The 19,198-nt window shown below is 39.9% G+C and overlaps 1 protein-coding gene across 1 annotated transcript; it reads left to right on the top strand.

The window, feature by feature from the left end:
- The first annotated feature begins 653 nt into the window (after nt 1-653).
- LOC122903474 (putative 60S ribosomal protein L39-like 5) lies at nt 654-10,333 on the top strand. The gene is made up of 2 exons (XM_044244348.1): nt 654-791; nt 10,184-10,333. The coding sequence occupies exons 1-2, from the start codon at nt 654-656 to the stop codon at nt 10,331-10,333; spliced, it is 288 nt and encodes a 95-aa protein (XP_044100283.1).
- The last annotated feature ends 8,865 nt before the right edge of the window (nt 10,334-19,198 follow it).

Here is a 19,198-nt window from a genome sequence, read left to right as displayed (position 1 = left end):
GAACTGCCGTCGTCGTTTCTTGGGGCCGGAGCCTGCCTCTCCATATCCCAAAGAATCCCGAAGAACCCTCCTTTCTCAGAAGCGTAGACCTCGGCCTCCTCGGGCTCCCCTCGCTGACTCAGACAAAGCCGGACGCGGAGAGACCACCCTAAATTGCTATTTTTGCTCTTATCGGTGTGCGGCTTCTCTCCAGCGCCCACCACCGTACCCCTTCTTAGCTGACACAAGTATTGGCCATTTGAAAGGGTGCGAAGTCAGAAAACTCTCTTTTTTTCATTCTATACAATGTATCTGCGTCTCTGTCTTTGCCGCGCGGTTCCCACTTAGAGGTGGGCCTTTATTCACAAAGGCTGTGGGCCTTAGGGGCTTTTTAGGACCTGTGAAAGGAAAATTGCGGTGAGGAGTTGCTGCCCCAGAGTCGGGAATGAGTTCGCACCCAAGGAGATGAAAAGGTCCTGTTGGTACGGAAGCTTCCTGGAAAGAATCTGTTTAGTAGGTTTTCTGAATTGCAAAAACCCAAGCGACCAGGATAGGAGAAGGAATTCTCCCCCTCCCCCTCCGCCCTGGAGCCTCTGCACACCTCCTGCGGGATCAGGTCGACTTGGGTGGGATTTTGCTGGGGAGAAAAGGAAGAAAGCGACGTGCATGATGCCATGATCGGAAGTCTGTGTTTAATTCTGAGCTGCCAGGTGGAAATTTTGCGTGGGAGGTCGATGTTAGAGATGAAGTCTAGCCTGCCTTCTAATAAGGGTTATTCTGAAGGCTGGTTTGACTGGTCTTTCATTGTGGAGGTCAGCTCCAAAGACACATTCATAGATACACTCCTGAAGTCATACCCTTTATTTGCGTGTTCAAGTCCCCCTTTTTCTCTTTATCTGAACTTGAGGTAAATAAACCTCCACGTTCCTTAAACTAGTTGCTGTTATCATACTAAAATATGTAGTATAATTATGGGTTTTAATAATAACAACCCAGGATTCTCAGACTCTTTTTGGTGAAAATATTTTTATACCGTTTACCCCTCCGGCAGAAAGAAATATTTCTATATATATATATATAGTAAAATCCCTGAAAAAGAAAAAATTAGAAGGAGCTTTGATTCATTACCTTTACTACTGTATTTTGCCATTTGACTTTCAAGAAATAAGATCTAGCACTCAGAGAAATGGGATTTTGGTAAGTTAGAGGTGCAAAAAGTTTGTTAATTAGTAGGATACTGTTCTTTCTCAAATTGGGATTATTCTACTTTTATTTACATAAAAATTTTCCTAAGATACATTAAGTACCCTTATACATATTATAAATGTATGGTAAAATATATAAAAAAGAAGAAAGGAGCCTAGGAAATTCATATAAAAAAATATATACCACTGACTTGGTAGGAATAACTAGATAGGCAACCCTCTTCCCTTTTCTGTCACTCTTTGTAGCATCTCAGTTGGGACATAGCTATTCACTCACTATGAGAAAGACCATCAGGGAAGAACTAGAACTGGGCCATCAGTATGTCCACAAAGACCAAACAGACCATACAAGTCAAGCTCAAGTGAAAACAAAGGGTTGGCAGGGCAGGCAAGGTCTGGATACACTGGATACACCAGTCAGGATAGACTAGATTGTAACAAACATCTCAGCATCTTATAGCCACAAAAGTTTTATTTCTCACATTACATGTTTGATGCAAGTCATCAGAAAGCCTATTACAAGTAGGAGTCTTTGGGAAACAGGAGGTTATTCAGTAGTACTCTCAAGAACAACTTCTGGAGACTGAAGGTCAAAATTAAAAAAAAAAAATCACTGGAAAGGGAGAACTTGAACTACAGTGCACTTGCAACTGAGGATTCAGCCAGTTCTGCAGGGAATCTGGAGCTGGAACGACCCTTCAGCATTGTCCTAAATCGGAACAGAAGGCCTGATCATTATACCTTCCCACCAACGTGTCATTGGATATGGGCTGCACCCAGGGAAGAGAGGTGACCCTTGGATGAGAGGACTCTCTTTTCATTTTTTTTTTAAAGATTTTATTTATTTAACAGAGAGAGAAAGAGATCACAAGTAGGCAGTGGGGGGGGGGGGCGCAGGCTCCCCGCTGAGCAGAGAGCCTACTGTGGGGCTGGATTCCAGGGCTCTGAGACCATGACCCAGATGAAGGCAGAGGCCTAACCCACTGAGCCACCCAGGCGCCCCAAGAGGACTCTCTTTAGCCAAGACCAACCCTCGGAGAGGAACCCAGTTGAAAGCTGTTAGCCACCAGCACTTCCAACAGTTGGGAGAAGTTATGCTGTAGTCCTAAAGGGTGGGTCTGGGGAGCTCATCACAATATCCACTACATGGATTCTGCTCACTTTAGTCACTGAGGTCACCAGACTACTGGAGGCTACACTGAGATACATGCTTTCAAGACTGCTACAGTTAGGGGAGCACCTGGCTGGCTCAGTTGGTAGAACATGTGACTCTTGATCTTGGGGTCTTGCATTCAAGTCCCATGTTAGGTGTAGAGCCTCCTTAAAAAAAAAAGAAAAGAAAAGAAAAGAGCTATAGTAAGGATCATAAAATTTAATCTCTAATACTGCAGTGTTTTTGCTCTAACCATTAAAATGCTTCCACTCAGAAGTAATACACCTTACTTCCAATCACATTTTATTGGCCAAAGAAGTCACATGACCAAACCTAACTTCCAGAGAAAAAGGAAATGTAATATTATACCATGTTACTAGAAGAACTGGTAACAACCTTAGTAATACCATTGTGTGCAAGGGGGAAATAATCACCAGTACTCTAATCACCAAAAGCCCAAGTAGGATAGGACGGTCTTCTAGCATAAGGGGAAAACTCTGGCATAAGAAATTAAGAAATGAAAGGAGCAACACAGAAATCCAAGGGGACCAACAGTGTCTATAAAACTGATGGATCTTCACTCTGTATTAAGGGCCCTCATTGATTATAGCTTTCCTCTGAGGTAGAAGACTTGTAAAAGGAAAGCCCTGGTTTTAGGGAGGGTCTAAAGAAACTCAGCAAATTACTAGGATACGCATTGGAATAAGGACCTAGGCAGAATCCTCATTATATGAATAAGGATAAACAGGAGTTACCCAAGCTCAGAGATACTGAATACTTCTAAGAATAAATTTTTATCATTACAAAGGGATAATGTCAAAGAAAAGTATAAGAAAAACTCTTAGCTCTAGAAGAAAAATAATACAGATGCCCAGAAGTTAGCTCTGGGACACAGTACAGGGTCAAAATAATGAAAGGCAACTTGAGGCTTCTTAGAAACTTCAAGACTTAATCTTTAGGGCTAAACTGAGAAATGGGACATGGCGTAGTCTCCTTTTGGAAGATTAAGGTATAGTTGTGGGGAGACGGGAAAACCCAATTGTGGAGTACAAGGAAAATGAGATTGGAGATTGACACCCCCTCCACCTCCAATAACCTCTGGACCTAAAAGCAATCTTAAATTTCTCTCTTTCTATAAAAAGCAAAGCTTAGGGGTGCCTGAGTGGCACCGTCAGTTGGGCATTCCCCTCAGGTCATGATCCCGAGGTCATGAGATCCAGCTCCCAGTTGGGCTCTGTGCTCAGCACAGATTCTGCTTGGGATTCTCTTTTCCTCTGCACCTTGACCCCTTAAAATAAATATATAAATCTTTAAAAAAGGAAAAATATATACTAAGAAAAGCTTTAAAATAATAAGAAAACTTTGTATTTGGAACTTAGATCTATTATCCCATTTCTTTCCTTCTCCTTTTGTCTAACTTTTGAAATTTTAGTTAGCCCAGCATCTGGGGTCACCCTTCCCTTCCATTTAGAACTAAATAAAATCATTTGAGCTTCCCATCCTGAGTGACTAATGGCAAGAGAACCCAGCGTCTCCCAGGCATTGAAAGATCCCAGTGGAAGACATATTTTCCACAAGTTTACCTCATTTGCTCTGGACTTCTCTACTGATATCTTGTAAGAGATTTTCCTTGCTGATGCCAGACACTGAACTCTGCTTTCCTCCAAACAATAGGATAGTTTATTTATTCTCCAAGCTATACCAAAATATGGCAAAAAATTTTACTAAGGCTTAGACTTTGGAAGAAGCAGAAGGAGGAGGAAAAAGATAGCTTACACTTGAACAATGCAGGAGTTGGGGGCACCAACCTCCATGAAATTGAAAATTTACATATAACTTTCTTTTGTTTTTTTTTATATAACTTTTGACTCCCCCAAAACTTAATTACTGATAGCCTACGGTTTGATTAGAAGCCTTATCGATACCATAAACAGACAATTAACACATATTTTGTATGATATATGTATTATATACTTATTCTCACAGTAAAATAAGCTAGAGGAAAGAAAATGTTATTAAGATAATCACAAGGGGTGTCTAGTCGATTGGGCATCTGCCTTCACCATGGGTCATGATCCCAGGGTCTTGGGATGGAGTCCCACATCAGGCTCCCTGCTCAGGAAAATCACAAGGAAGATGGGGTGCCTGGCTCCTCAGTTGGTAGAGCCTGTAATTATAGATCTCTAGATCATGAGCTTGAGCCCCACATTGGTCATAGAGCTTACTTAACAAAGAAAAACAAAGGAACAAGCATACAAACAAAAACTAGGTGTGCTTGGCTGGCTCAGTCAGCAGAGCATATGACTCTTAAACTCTGGGTTGTGAGTTCAAGCCCTATATTGAGTATAGAGATCCCTTAAAAAATAAAATCTTTAAAAATATTGATACAGTAAAATAAGATCATTAAAAAAAATTAGGGGTACCTGGGTGGCTCAGTTGGTGAAGCATCTGCCTTCGTCTCAGGTCATGATCCCAGGGTTCTGGGATCAAGCCCTACATTGAGCTCCCTGCATAGTGGGGAGTCTGCATCTCACTCTTCTTCTCCCTCTGCACCTCTTTCCCTGCTCGTGTCTGTCTCAAATAAATAAAATAAATAAATTTCCCTCTCTCTCTGTCTCAAATAAATAAAATAAAATCTTTAAAAAAATAATAAAAGAAAAAAGAAAAAATCATAAGGAATAGAAAAAAATTTAGAGTACTTTACTGTAGTAAAAATGTGTGTGTAAGTGGATTCACATAGTTCAAACCCATATCATTCAAGGGCCAACTGTATAATCTAGTAAAGGAAATCTTAAAGCAAGAATATCAGATATGACTGCTCCCAGAAATCTTTGAACCACATATATACCTATTCGATAGATTCCCTGCCCCCTGCCCAACTCAGAAAGTAGTATTCCTTACATTATGGCTACTAGCCATGTTCCTAGAATCCAGTCCTGTCCTCTCCTCCCATCCGGCTAAAATTCATCCATTCACCCATTCATCTTTTTTTTTTTTCATTCATATAACCAGCAAATGTGTATTAAACTATGTGCCAGTCTATACTATTCTAGGTATAATGATACAGCAAGGAACAAAGGAGCCAAGTTCCTTCCTCTCATCCCCTCATAGTATTTACCTCTATTCATTTTCTATTGCTAAGGGTTTATCAATTTTATTAATTCTTTCAAAGAACCAGCTCCTAGTTTCGTTGATTTGTTCTATTGTTTTTTTGGTTTCTATTTCATTGATTTCTGCTCTGATCTTTATGATTTCTCTTCTCCTGCTGGGCTTAGGGTTTCTTTCTTGTTCTTTCTCCAGCTCCTTTAGGTGTAGGGTTAAGTTGTGTACCTGAGACCTTTCTTGTTTCTTGAGAAAAGCTTGTATTGCTGTTTAACAAATTACCAAAACTTAGCAGCTCAAAACCATCCTTATTTATTACCTCACAGTTTCCATAAATCAGGAGTCCAGGCACTAGTTAGCAGTGTCCTCTGCTCAGGTTCTCACAGGGTTGCAGTCAAAGTATCAGCCAGGTGGTGCTCTCATCTAAAGGGCTGACTGAGGAAGAACCTCCTGGTAAGCTCATTCAGGTGCCAGGAGCTGTTCTCAGCTCATAGAGTTTCTTGCTTTGCGGTCCTCTCCATAGGTGAATTCTCACAACCTAGTATCTTCGTTAGTCAAAGGCAACAGAGAGTGTCTCTCTTAACTCCAGTATGTTAAGACAAAATCTTACATAATCTAGGAGTGGTATCCCATCACCTTTTCCATATTTAGTTTGTTACGAGCAAGTCACAGTTTTGACCCACACTCACGAAGGGATTTTACAAAGGTATAGGTGATTAGGGATCCCCTAGGGGAATCACCACATTACCTTTTAGAAAGGAGAGACAGTATGAGGGGGACAGCTGTTCTACCTTAAAAGGACTAACCAGGTAAGTTTTGTTTGGAGAGCTACCTCTTGACCCCTGAGATATCACTTGATCTCTGCTAGGCAAAGATCTGGTAGAAGAGTCTTTTTTGGGGCACCTGGGTGGCTCAGTGGGTTTGGCCTCTGCCTTTAGCTCAGGTCATGATCTCAAGGTCCTGGGATGGAGTCCCAAATAGGCTCTCTTCTCAGCGGGGAGCCTGCTTCCCCCTCTCTCTCTGCCTGCCTCTCTGCCTACTTGTGATCTCTCATTGTCATATAAATAAATAAAATCTTTAAAAAGAAGAAGAAGAAGAAGAGTCTCTGGCTTAGGAAACAAGCAAAGGCCTTGAACTGGTTAGAACAATCTTGGTATATTTGAGGAATAAAAGGAAGGCCAGTTTTTACACCTGAAACTAATGTAACATTATGTGTCAACTGTATCTAGATTAAAAAAACAATTTAAAAATATTTTTTTCCGGTTGAAATAAGAGGGGAAAAAAAAGAAAGGAAAAAGAAGGAGGTCAGTTTATTGGGGCATAGGAGATAAAGTTAGAGAGGTAGGTATGTGCTATGTTATACAAGGCTAGTAGGTAAAAATAAGGGTGTGGATCATTTGCCTATTTGCTCTCAGTTCATTACCTTCCCCTTTCTTCTTTGTTCAGGGACTGACTTCTACAAACTTAATTTCCAAGACTCCCTTGTCCGCTGGCTTCCAGTTAGCTTCAGCCTATGGGAGGTACAAGGTTAAAAATCCTTAGAATGACACAAGACTCTTTCATTCATTCTTCTGTTCAGCAAATAATTATTTTCTAAGGTGCTCCAGGCTCTATACTAGACTACTGTGGATACAATAAGCAAAACAGTCAGTCTCTGCTCTTGCAAAGCTCTGTGATACCAGAGAGCTTACACTTCCTCAAATACACATGCCTTTGTGCTTGATGTTTTATTTGCCAAGAATGCGCTTTCCCCTTCTGTCTCCTTAATTTTTGTTCACAACACCCATCTCAAACAGTAATACCTCTAGGAAGATTCCCCTGATCCCACAGCCAAACAGAATTAATTATCCCCTTTCCGTAATACCTTTTTTTTTTTTTTTTTTTTTTTTTTTTTTTTTTTAGTAAGCTGTAGGCCCAACATGGGGCTTGAACTCACAAACCTGGAGATCAAGAGTCACCAGCTCTACTGACTAAGCCAGCCAGGCACCCCTTCTTAGCATTACTTCTATACCTTTTCTAAGCTACTAATACTGTGCTGGTCAGGTTGCATTTTCATTACTTGCTTTTGTTTTCTCCTCACTAGATTAAAAAGAGGGACGATCTCTTATTTATCACTCTATTTCCAGCAACAAGCGCAGTAACTAGCATATAACAGGGCCTTAATAAAGACTGCTGAAATGAACTAAATTGGAATTCTTTGGCACTGCCCTTATGACAGGGTAAACAGGGATGGTGCTGAGATCTTGGAATTCCTAGAATTTATAAATCTTCCATTTGCCCTAGGAATAGAGTAGTTAGGATAACAATTGATTTTCATGAACACAGTCATTTTGCCTCTGGCTATATAATTTAAGGATACTTTCATGTTTCATTCTATAATAAAATAGGCTTTTTCAAGTTAAGATCACTATTTATTAAGTTGTGTTATTACACACACAGTATTAATTCTTCAGACCCAAGTTTAAGAAAGCAAGAAGTGATAGGACAAACATTCACTAACTTAGATAAAGTCAAGGGAAAGGGCCCCTGAGTCAATGAGTCAATGAGGTTTGACTCATGGGATATATAAATATTTTATTTAAAGAAACCAGTGTGTCAAAGTAATAATGAGTTAAATTTCATAGTGAGTCTTTTTTTAAAAAGATTTTATTTATTTGTCAGAGAAAGAGAGAGAGAGAGCAGGATCAGGGCTAGTGGCAGGCAAAGGGAGAAGGTGGCTCCCCGCTGAGCAAGGAGCCCAGAACCCTGGGATTATGACCTGAGCAGAAGTCAGACGCTCAACTGACTGAGTCACCCAGGCATCCCAAACTTAATAATGAGTCTACAAAAGAGCATGAAATAGTGGTCCACTTAAAGAAAAATAATGGGTGCCTGCGTGGCTCAGTCAATCAAGTGTCCAACTCCTGATTTCAGCTGAGGTCATTATTTCAGGGTTGTGAGATCGAGCCTGGTGTCAGGCTCCATGCCCAGCATGGAATCTGTTTAAGATTCTCTCCCTCTCCCTCTGCCTTTCCTCCCCTGTCTAAAAAAAAATTTTCAAAAATTAAAAAAATAAAAGAAAAATATTTCCTGGAATCTTATTCATGCTTTTTAGTTGACTTGCTAAGGAAATTTTTTTTTTTTTAGAGATAAATTCAGGTCAGCCCCAGAAATGTGTTCATATTTTGAGTGAGTACATTTAACTTATATAAATGTGTATTTTACAGGATTAGAATCGGAAGTCCTATTTATTTATAGTTTACATGATTACAATCTGAAAATAACTGGCTTTAAGATTTATGCTTTGTGGGCACCCAGGTGGCTCCGTTGGTTAAGCACGCAGCTCTTCATTTTAGCTCAGGTTGTGATCTTGAGGTCATGGGATCAAGCTCCAAGCTGGGCTCTGCATGCAGCAAGGAGTCTTCTGAGAGTATCTCCCTCTGCCCCTTCCTCTGCCTGCACTGGGCGTGCTCTCACTCTCTCTCTTCTTCTCTCACTCTCTCTAAAATAAATAATTTTTTTAAATCTTTAAAAAAAAGATTGATGCTTTCATAAAATAAATTCACTCAAATTCTGCACAAATATTGCTCTAAGAATATGAATAAAATTCTGGGACTGTATCCTAATAAAGTATTAAGAAAGTCAGACAGAGGGTTGCTTGGGTAGCTCAGTCGGTTGAGCATCAGACCCCTGATTTCGCTTTAGGTCATGATCTTAGGGCTGTGAAATCAAGCCCCATGTTCCCTCCCCCACTCACAGCCCCCACTTAAATAAATAAATAAATAAATCTTTTTTTTAAAAAAAGGGCAGACAAGGGACATCTGGTTAGCTCGCTCATTCAGTAGAGCACATGACTCTTGCTCTCGGGATTGTGAGTTCAAGCCTTACATTGGGTATAGAGATTACTTAAATAAAAACTTTTAAAAAATAAAATAAAATCTTAAAAAAAATTTTGTTAACTATAGAAGCTACAGGATAGCTACTGAGCATAAATAAACTCTTATATTAAGCTACAGAAGTTACAGGATACTTATTGAGCATAATCTAACTTATATAGAGTAATATTATATGTGTTACCTTCAACAGATAAAGTACCTAAACAACAGACAACATCAGTGTAAGACTGTTATGATGTCAGAGAATTTTTACAAAACCAGGACATGATTCACAAATGAGAATTATGAAGGAAAATATCTAAGTACATTTTTAAATTTTTTTTTAAGATTTCATTTATTTATTTGACACAGAGAGAGATCACAAGTAGGCAGAGAGGCAGGCAGAGAGAGATGGAGAAGCAGGCTCCAGCTGAGCAGAGACCCTGATGCAGGGCTCAATCCCAGAACCCCCGAGATCATGACCCAAGCCAAAGGCAGACATTCAACCAACTGAGCCACCCAGACACTCCTAAATATTTTTTTAATTACAGAAACAAACCAAACTATTGGACATACCATAAATAATACAAAGATTCAAGGGGATCAACATAAGGGTCTGGAGTACCTGAACTGAGTCATGGGTACCAAGGGTACACAGACACAAAGGAAATTACAAAGACTGGCCATCGAAAGAAAATTATTTTTTTTTAACTTTTATTTATTTAAGTAATCTCCATACCCAACATTGGGCTCGAACTGTTGGCCCCAAGATCAAGATTTGCATGCTTCTCTTACTGAGCCAGCCAGATACCCCTGGGAGAAAATTATTCGAGCCCTCTCCTTTTCTCCACTACTGCCGTGGGTGTGGTTGACTGTTCCTTACCGTATCTTCTCACAAGACTTTGAAGATCAAGCAATTCCTGGCCAAGAAACAAAAGCAGAATCATCCCATTCCCCAGTGGATTCAGATGATAACTGGTAATAAAATCAGATACAACTCTAAGAGGACACAATGGAGAAAAACTAAGCTGGGTTTATAAGGAATCGCATTAAGTTGGCATGCAACACACTTATGTTACATGAAGGTCACTTGCTCGTAACGTATCACTCTGCAATCACTACTACCTGAATAATGGGCTCATTTGATTGGGAAAATGATTCTTCTCTGTTACTATGCTTCTGCACTATTAGGTTGGCTCATTAATAAATATGAGAACGTCTGCTTGGAAAAAAAAAGGAAATTATTGAAACTACAGTGGTTAAAAGAATAAAGTGGGTTATGGAAGAATTTGAGTAGTTCTACATTTTTAAGATTTGGTTAATTCTATATAGTAAGAGAACCATCAAGTTATCAAGTCACTGGATCAATTCAAGGAATACCTTTTCTTTTAAAACCCATGCAGAATGGCAATATTCGACATCCGCAGAGTATCTTCTCATGTCAGTAAATCATATAAATTGTTAAAGGAAACAATTAGAAGTAGTGTTCCTAAAGCTTTGTTCTGTTTTGTTTTTTTCAATAAGTAATCTCTACACCCAACATGGGGCTCAAACTCAGAACCTCAAGATCAAGTCGCATGCTTTACAGACTGAGCCAGCCAGGCACCCCTAACACTTTTTGGTTTTAGATCCACTATTGATTCTACTACTATGGTTCCGGGCTTCGAACAAATCATTTCATTTCTCTAGGTCTCAGTTCCTCATCTGTAAGATAAGTTTAGACTAACTATCCCTGTTTCTTTCCAGCTTTAAAACTCTATTATTTATTTGTATCACAAATTTCCCATTTTAGGATAATTACATTTAATGACAGGTTTCATGTCTATCCTAAAGGACACAACTGAAAACAACTATTTTAAAAAAACCTTTCTACAGCATATTATTTTATATTAGTGGAAATGTAGTTATTCTTTGTTTAAACTTACCCATGAAATAGGTGAACCTATTTGTATAATTTTGAGTCCTGAGTTATACAGTTTTATAGGAAAAAAGTCACTGTTTTTTACATTTCTCTTCCCTTTTGTTTCATTTTTCTTCTTAATGTGTGTGATTCCCACTGTTCACAGCCAGAACATAGAAGCAAGTGATTTTTCCAGTTACATGCTAATATGTGATCAAAGTATATAATTCAACCTTTGTAATCTCCAGAGAGGTCTGAATCACCCTTTTTTTTTTAAAAGATTTTATTTATTGATTCGACAGAGAGATCACAAGTAGGCAGAGAGGCAGGCAGAGAGAGAGAGATAGAGGGAAGCAGGCTCCCTGCTGAGCAGAGAGCCCGATGCGGGGCTCAATCCCAGGACCCTGAGATCATGACCTGAGCCGAAGGCAGAGGCTTAACCCACTGAGCCACCCAGGCACCCCCTGAATCACCCTTCACAACTTATTGAGAAATACTATGACTTATGAAAGTTACTAATCAATCAACAACCATTTATTAAATACTTTTTGGGGTGTATAATATTGTATAAATGTTATATCAGTATTAACTTTTTTTAGAAGATTTTTTAAATTAAATTTAATTTTTTTTTAATTTATTTGACAGAGAGCACTACACTAATAGGCAGAGAGGCAGGCAGAGAGAAAGAGAGAGGGGTAAGCTAAAGAGAGCTGCCGAAGCTGAGAACCTGGGATCACGACCTGAGCCGAAGGCAGCGGATTAACCCACTGAGCCATGCAGGTACCCTAGAAGATGTTTTTTTTTTTTTTTTTTTTAAGATTTTATTTATTTATTTGACAGAGAGAGATTACAAGTAAGCAGAGAGGCAGGCAGAGAGAGAGAGGAGGAAACAGGCTCCCTGCTGAGCAGAGAGCCCGATGCGGGACTCGATCCCAGGACCCTGAGATCATGACCTGAGCCGAAGGCAGCGGCTTAATCCACTGAGCCACCCAGGCGCCCCTAGAAGATGTTTTTAAAATGAGAGAGCACGTACATGCAAGACTGGGAAGGGAGAGGGACAAGCAGACTCTGCTGAGCATAGAGTTCCAGGCGGGACTTGATTTCTCGACCCAAGATCATGACCTGAGCTGAAATCAAGAGGCTGAAGCTTAACTGACTGAGCCATCCAGGTACCCCTCAGTATTAATTTCTAAAAGCTCTCTATTTCAGTATGATGAACATAACATAGTTATCTAATGTTGCCAAAGAGTTGAGAAAAGCACAAGTTAGGGGGGCCTGTGTGGCTCAGTCCGTTGAGCATCTGACCGTTGGTTTCTGCTCAAGCCATGATCTCAGGGTGGTGAGATTGGGCTCTGTGTTCAGCGCAGAGTCTGCTTAAGCGTCTCCCTCTCCCCCTGTCCTTCCGTACTATGTGCTTGAGTGTGAGCTCTCTTCCTCTTTCTCTCTCTCAAATAAATAAATAAATAAAATCTTTTTTTTTAAGTGAAAGTTATTTTTTAAAAAGTCAAAATTACTTCTTTTTTTAAAGATTTTATTTATTTATTTGACAGAGAGAGATCACAAACAGGCAGAGAGGCAGGCAGAGAGAGAGGAGGAAGCAGGCTCCCTGCTGAGCAGAGAGCCCGATGCGGGGCTTGATCCCAGGACTCTGAGATCATGACCTGAACCGAAGGCAGCGGCTTAACCCACTGAGCCACCCAGGTGCCCCCAAAATTACTTTTAAAAAGTACAAGCCACCCAGGGGCACCTTAAGCTCTGTCTTCTGTCAGGTCATCCCAGGGTCCTAGAATCAAGCTGCTTATGGGGCTCCCTGCTCAGCAAGGAGCTCGGTTCACCCTCTCCCTCTGCCTGCTGCTCCCCCTAATTGTACACTCTCTATATATATCAAATAAATAAATACAATCTTTTAAAAAAAAGGCACAAGTTATTTCTCTCTAATTATTTCATGTACAATTATTTTTTTAAGATTTTATTTATTTAGGAATGCCTGGGTGGCTCAGTCAGTTAAGCGTCTGCCTACAGCTCAGATCATGATGCCAGAGTCCTGGGATCGAGTCCCACATCAGGGTCCTTGCTTGGCAGGGAGTCTGCTTCTCCCTCTGCCTGCTGCTCCCCTGCTTGTGCACTCGCTCTCTCTCTGACAAATAAATAAATAAATTATTTTTTAAGTAAATACACATAAATATTGGCAGCTTTTAAAAAAAGATTTTATTTATTTGAAAGAGAGAGAGAGTGAGAGAGAGCACAGCAGGGGGAAGGGGAGTGGGAGGTGGGGAGAGGGAGAAGCAGGTTCCCCACTGAGCAGGGAGCCTAATAACCCTTGACTCTCAGAACTTGATCCCAGGACCTGGGGATCATGACCTCAGTTGAAGGCAGACACTTAACCAACTGAGCCACCTAGGTGCCCCTACAATTATTAAATTTGTTAAGATTTTATGATCTGAGAGAACTTGCACATGCAGGAGGAAGGGCAGAGTGGGAGGGAGAGGGAGAGGGAATCTGAGCAAGGAACCCCATGTGGGGCTCAATCCTACGACCAAGAGATCACAACCTGAGCTGAAACGAAGAGGCAGCTGCCCAACCGACTAAGCCATCCAGGTGCCCCTATTTCATGTAAAATTATTTAATGTGTTAAAATCTTTTTTATTTTTAAGTAAACTCTAGGGGACGCCTGGGTGGCTCAGTTGGTTAAGCGTCTGCCTTGGCTCCGGTCATGATCCCAGGGTCTGGGGATCGAGTCCCACACTGGGCTCCCTGCTTGTCAAGGAGCCTGCTTCTCCCACTGCCTGCTGATCCCCCTGCTTGTGTGCTCTCTCTCTCTCTCTCAGATAAATAAATAGATAAAAATCTTTAAAAAAAAAAAAAAAAGTAAACTCTATGCCCAATGTGGGGCTTAAACTCATAACCCAGAGATCAAGATTTGCAATTTCTACCAACTGAGCCAACCAGGTGCCCCGTAATGTGTGAAAATTGTATTTCTCCAGGAAAGATTTATTATATCAGGAAATAGTGACTATATCATATGCTGCTACCTACTCAGGAAATGTTCAATTGTTGCTGAAGTGAAAAGCCGGCCAATTGAGGACACAAAACAAGGAAAAAAAAAACTGATCCTGCATAGGCTTATCTGAATCTCGAAAACAATTATAATAGAGTGTATTTCTTTTAATCTAAGAAAACAATTATAATAGAATGTATTTCTTTTACAAATGTTTGATACTTTTTCAATACTTTTTCCAGTTATTAAGCATATCCACGTTTTTCTCACTTAGATGGCAAGGCTGTTGCATAAGCATTTGAAATGTACTGAAGTGAGAAAGCAAGGCTGTCTTATGGCCTTGCATTTTAGTTTTTCTGGCTTTTGATAAATATTTATCTGGCCTTTCATAATGACCTCCAAATAATGGCACTGGACTATCTGCTTGTAGAAATTACACAAAGAATTTCAAGAGCAGCTGAAGCTACTGTAATACGCATCCTCACAGCCTCCCCCCATCTAAGATAAATCCTTACTCATCCTTTTTAGAGGACCCTGGGACACAGAAGTATTCACACCAAAACTTAATTTTTCTTTCTTTCATTCTTTTAATTTTTCTTTCTTTCTTTTTTCTTTTTTTAAAGATTTTATTTATTTATTTGACAGACAGAGATCACAAGTAGGCAGAGAGGCAGGCAGAGAGAGAGAGGAAGGGAAGCAGCCTCCCCACTGAGCAGGGAGCCTGACGCAGGACTCGATCCCAGGACCCTGAGACCATGACCTGACCCGAAGGCAGAGGCTTAACCCACTGAGCCACCCAGGCGTCCTTTACTTTTTCTTTCTCAATCTAGACTCTTCCCTATTTAAACTGATTAGATATTTAAACCTAAAATGTGATGTTTTTATTTTCCAAACACAAAACTAATTATGCATTAAACTTTGAACCTCTTTCATTTAAATGTATTCCTTTTCCCTGCAAGTAAAAGACTGATTTCAAAGCCTCCTTTGTGTTAGGAAATCAAATCATGCAACAAATTTTGGATAAAATTTTTTGTAAACGTTTGAAAAGCAAGATGACCACCCACTCTATTTTACAGAGAAATCCAAGTTTCAGTTCAAAAGTGTTATTCAAAAACAAGGCTGATGTCGGGCTGCTCATCTCAGGCATGTCTCTATCTCATCCACCATGAGGCCAGTACAGTATCTCTGGCATCTTTAATATACTTTTGCTTCAGAACCATCTTTTTTTTTTTAATTTATTTATTTGATAGAGATCACAAGTAGTCAGAGAGGCAGGCAGAGAGAGGAGGAAGCAGGCTCCCCACTGAGCAGAGAGCCCGATGCGGGGCTCGATCCCAGGACCCTGAGATCATGACCTGAGCCGAAGGCAGAGGCTTTAACCCACTGAGCCACCCAGGTGCCCCTTCAGAACCATCATTGCCCACTACTGGCTAACTCATCACTCTTGGGGGAGATTGTTTTCCATTACATAGTTCTTATATTAATGAATTTTCTCAGTGTCTATCTGCTACTATCCAGCAGTTGGTTATATGCTTTTACTCTTCTTAAAGCACAGAATAAAAAAGTGAAGCTATCAGTCTTGTAGGGGTTTTTTTTCTCTTTCAAATATTACAGAATAATCTTTCCATATTTCCAAAAATAAGCCTTCAGGAAAATGTGCCGAACACAAACTATTACTAGAATGGTTTCACAGCTAAGAATTACTCATATGCCTTCTCTTTGCCAAGTTTTTATGCAGAACATCTGTAAGAAATATTTGCCATTGTCTCGCCTTCCTACATTTCCCTGTAAGGTTTTACCTTGACCACAAAGCTTTAGTGATGGAAAATGGGGAAACAGAGGACAATATGGGGGGGTTGATTCGGCCAAGTAACAATTTTCTAGTTAGAAATTTCATGACAGGGATACCTGGTTGGCTCAGTTGGTGGAGCATGTGATTCTTGACCTCAGAGTTGTAAATTCGAGCCTCACGTCAGATGTAGAGATTACTTAAAAACCAAACCCAAAAATAAATAAATAAATAAAATCTTAAACAAGAAAGTTTCATGACCAACATCACATTTCTAGTCCATTGTCTCACCTATTTCGGTACCATTAAGGACAATCTTTTTTTTTTTTTTTTTGAATTTTATTTATTTATTTGACAGACAGAGATCACAAGGAGGCAGAGAGGCAGGCAGAGAGAGAGAGGGAAGCAGGCTTCCCGCTGAGCAGAGAGCCCGATGCGGGGCTCAATCCCAGGACCCTGGGATCATGACCTGAGCTGAAGACAGAGGCTTTAACCCACTGAGCCACCCAGGCACCCCTCATTAAGGACAATCTTATAGTATGACACCTAATTTCTTAGCTTCATGAACAAGGTCTTCAAAATCTTTCCAACTTTATCTCTCTTTTCTACCCCCTGGAGTCCAGACACATTCAGACCTCTTACAGTTCACTGACTTACCACGTCTTTTCCCAAATTTACCTTTTTTCTAATTAAAAAGAAAAGGGAGGGGGGCCCTGTCATTTTCTACAGAGTATTCCCTCTACCTCCAGTACCTTTCCTTCTTTCCTTGCCCCCGCTCCAGGCATCTTCTGGTCTTTTTTTTTTTTTTTTTTTTCCCAAAATCCAACATAATTGCAGGGTTAAGCATTCTCCAATTCCCAGATCATCATTACCTGCCTTGTTTTTCGAGTTCCCAAAAAGCTTTGTTCACACTCCGGAGTAGCGTAAATTTCCTTTTCTATTTTTATTGTTTCTGATTTTGATTTGGGAGGGGAGAGGAGTCTGGGTGATTTTTAATTTTATTTTCTTCTTTATAGTTTTTGATACACTTTGACTTCCTACAATGTATTATTTTTTAAATTAGAAAAAATATATTTCAAATAGCAGTTCCAGACAAAGAAAATTTTAAAACAAAAAAACAAAACACAAAATACAAGTAGTCTTTGGTGTCCAGAACTAATACTATACTCAAGGTAAGGAAATGCAAAAAAAAATTAAGCAAACTCTCTGAACATTATCAAAAAACGAATTACAGATGACACTTTATAATCAGCACTATACCCTAATATTTATTAAAAATCTTCTAGATATGTTAATATTCTATGTAATACTCTGGTTTATTACTGGTTAGACTTGTGACTATCTTTTTATTTTTAATTTTTATTTACTTATTAAGTTTTTATGTATTTTTTTAAGATTTTATTTATTTATTTGGCAGAGAGAGATCACAAGTAGGCAGAGAGGTAGGCAGAGAGAGAGAGAGGGAAGCAGGCTCCCTGCTGAGCAGAGAGCCCGATGCGGGACTCGATCCCAGGACCCTGAGATCATGACCCGAGCCGAAGGCAGCAGCTTAACCCACTGAGCCACCCAGGCGCCCAAGTTTTTATGTATTTTTTTAAAAGATTTTATTTTATTTATTTGACAGAGATCACAAGTAGGCAGAGAGGCAGGCAGAGAGAGAAGAAGGGAAGCAGGCTTCCCGCTGGGCAGAGAGCTGTCTCGGAGTTTGATCCCTGGGATCATCACCTGAGCCAAAGGCAGAGGCTTAACCCACTGAACCCACCCAGGCGCCCCTATTTATGTATTCTATTGAGTGGGTTCCATGTCCAACATGAAGCCCAATGCAGGCTTGAACTCACAACCCTGTGATCAAGACCTGAGCTGAAATCAAGATTAGATGCTTAACCAACTGAGCCACCCAGGCACCCCTATCTTTTTTTTTTTTTTCTATTTTATTGTGTTATGTCATCTGTGTAAGTCTCCTCAAGCCCTTCATGGCATAGAAAGAGAAATGGTTAAACAAACTATTCAGGCACTAGAATTTTAATTGTCCCTGGCAGGATCCACCAGAGTCACATATTTAGCTGGAATGGGAGTGCTGTCTTCAAGCAAAGGATCATGAAGACAACACAACAACTTACCAAGTGGCTAAAATGTATAGTCTAAAAGAGCTCCTGTATGCAGTCAACACAAGTATGCCTGTCTGTAACAAACCATAAAAGAAATGCAGAAGATTCTGACATGTATTTTCACCTCCTGTTCATTATAGAACTGGTGAAAATCTTTAGCTGCAAATGGCTAAGTCGTGTTTTCTGTTTTGATTTATCTTCTTGTGTAGTCCAATGCTGATTTTCTTTTATATGTTTTATATGTTTTATCTGTCCTTGAACTGTGCAGATCTGGCTGAAATGCAAGGTGGCTTTTGATATCGATGTCTTTATTATTATTTGCAAAAGCAGTGATATTTTCTAAACCTGTAATTTCTGAATGCTAGCTTCAAATAGAGACTTTATCAATTGTATTACTGACAAGTCTTGGCCAGAGCTCTGCCCTGCAAATTTTCTGCAAGAAAACTGGTCTCCGTTATATTTCACTTGCAGCATTAGTTAGAACCTTCTTGTCCATATCCCTGAAAGTTTTTTTCTGTTAAGCCAATTTTATCTCCCATTGTGATATCTGCAATAGCATTTACACCATTGTATTGCAAATTATCTCTTTAGGAAGCCAAGAGATTATGAATTACTTAAGGCCTGGGACTTTAGACTCAGGATTTAGCATAAATCTGACACATATTAGGTCCTCAAAAAATACAGAACTTACTTGAATAAATAGGTCAATGGAAATAAGGCATACTTTTTAAGTAGCAGAGAAAACAGCAGGAAATTTTCAGAGCAATTTAAGATATTAAATGAATTTCCTAAACTAAAAGTGAAAATCCAATTTAAGAATGGACAAAGGTTCTAAATAGACATTTCTCCAAAGAAGATAAGCAAATGACCAATAAAAATATGAAATGATGTTTGATTGGTTAGCCATTAGGGAAATACAAATCAAAATCATTCACTAAGTTGGCTAAGATAAAAAAGATAGATAAAAGTATAGAAAGGGAGGGCGCCTGGGTGGCTCAGTGGTTGGGCATCTGCCTTTGGCTCAGGTCATGATCCGGGGGTCCTGGGGTTGGGCCCCGAAGCCAACTAGCTCCCCGCTCAGCAGGGAGAGCCTGCTCTCCCTCTCCCTCT

This window comes from Neovison vison, chromosome 3 (assembly GCF_020171115.1).
Source record: "Neovison vison isolate M4711 chromosome 3, ASM_NN_V1, whole genome shotgun sequence".
NCBI lineage: Eukaryota > Metazoa > Chordata > Mammalia > Carnivora > Mustelidae > Neogale > Neogale vison.
The sequence above is the reverse complement of the archived record's forward strand: the minus strand, read 5'-3'. Positions and strand labels throughout refer to the sequence as shown.

Coding starts and splice junctions, on each gene's coding strand:
- LOC122903474 (XM_044244348.1), top strand. CDS start 654: ATGATCGGAAGTCTGTGTTTAATTCTGAGCTGCCAGGTGGAAATTTTG. Junction 792..10,183: donor ACTGGTCTTTCATTGTGGAG/GTCAGCTCCAAA, acceptor CTTACCGTATCT/TCTCACAAGACTTTGAAGAT.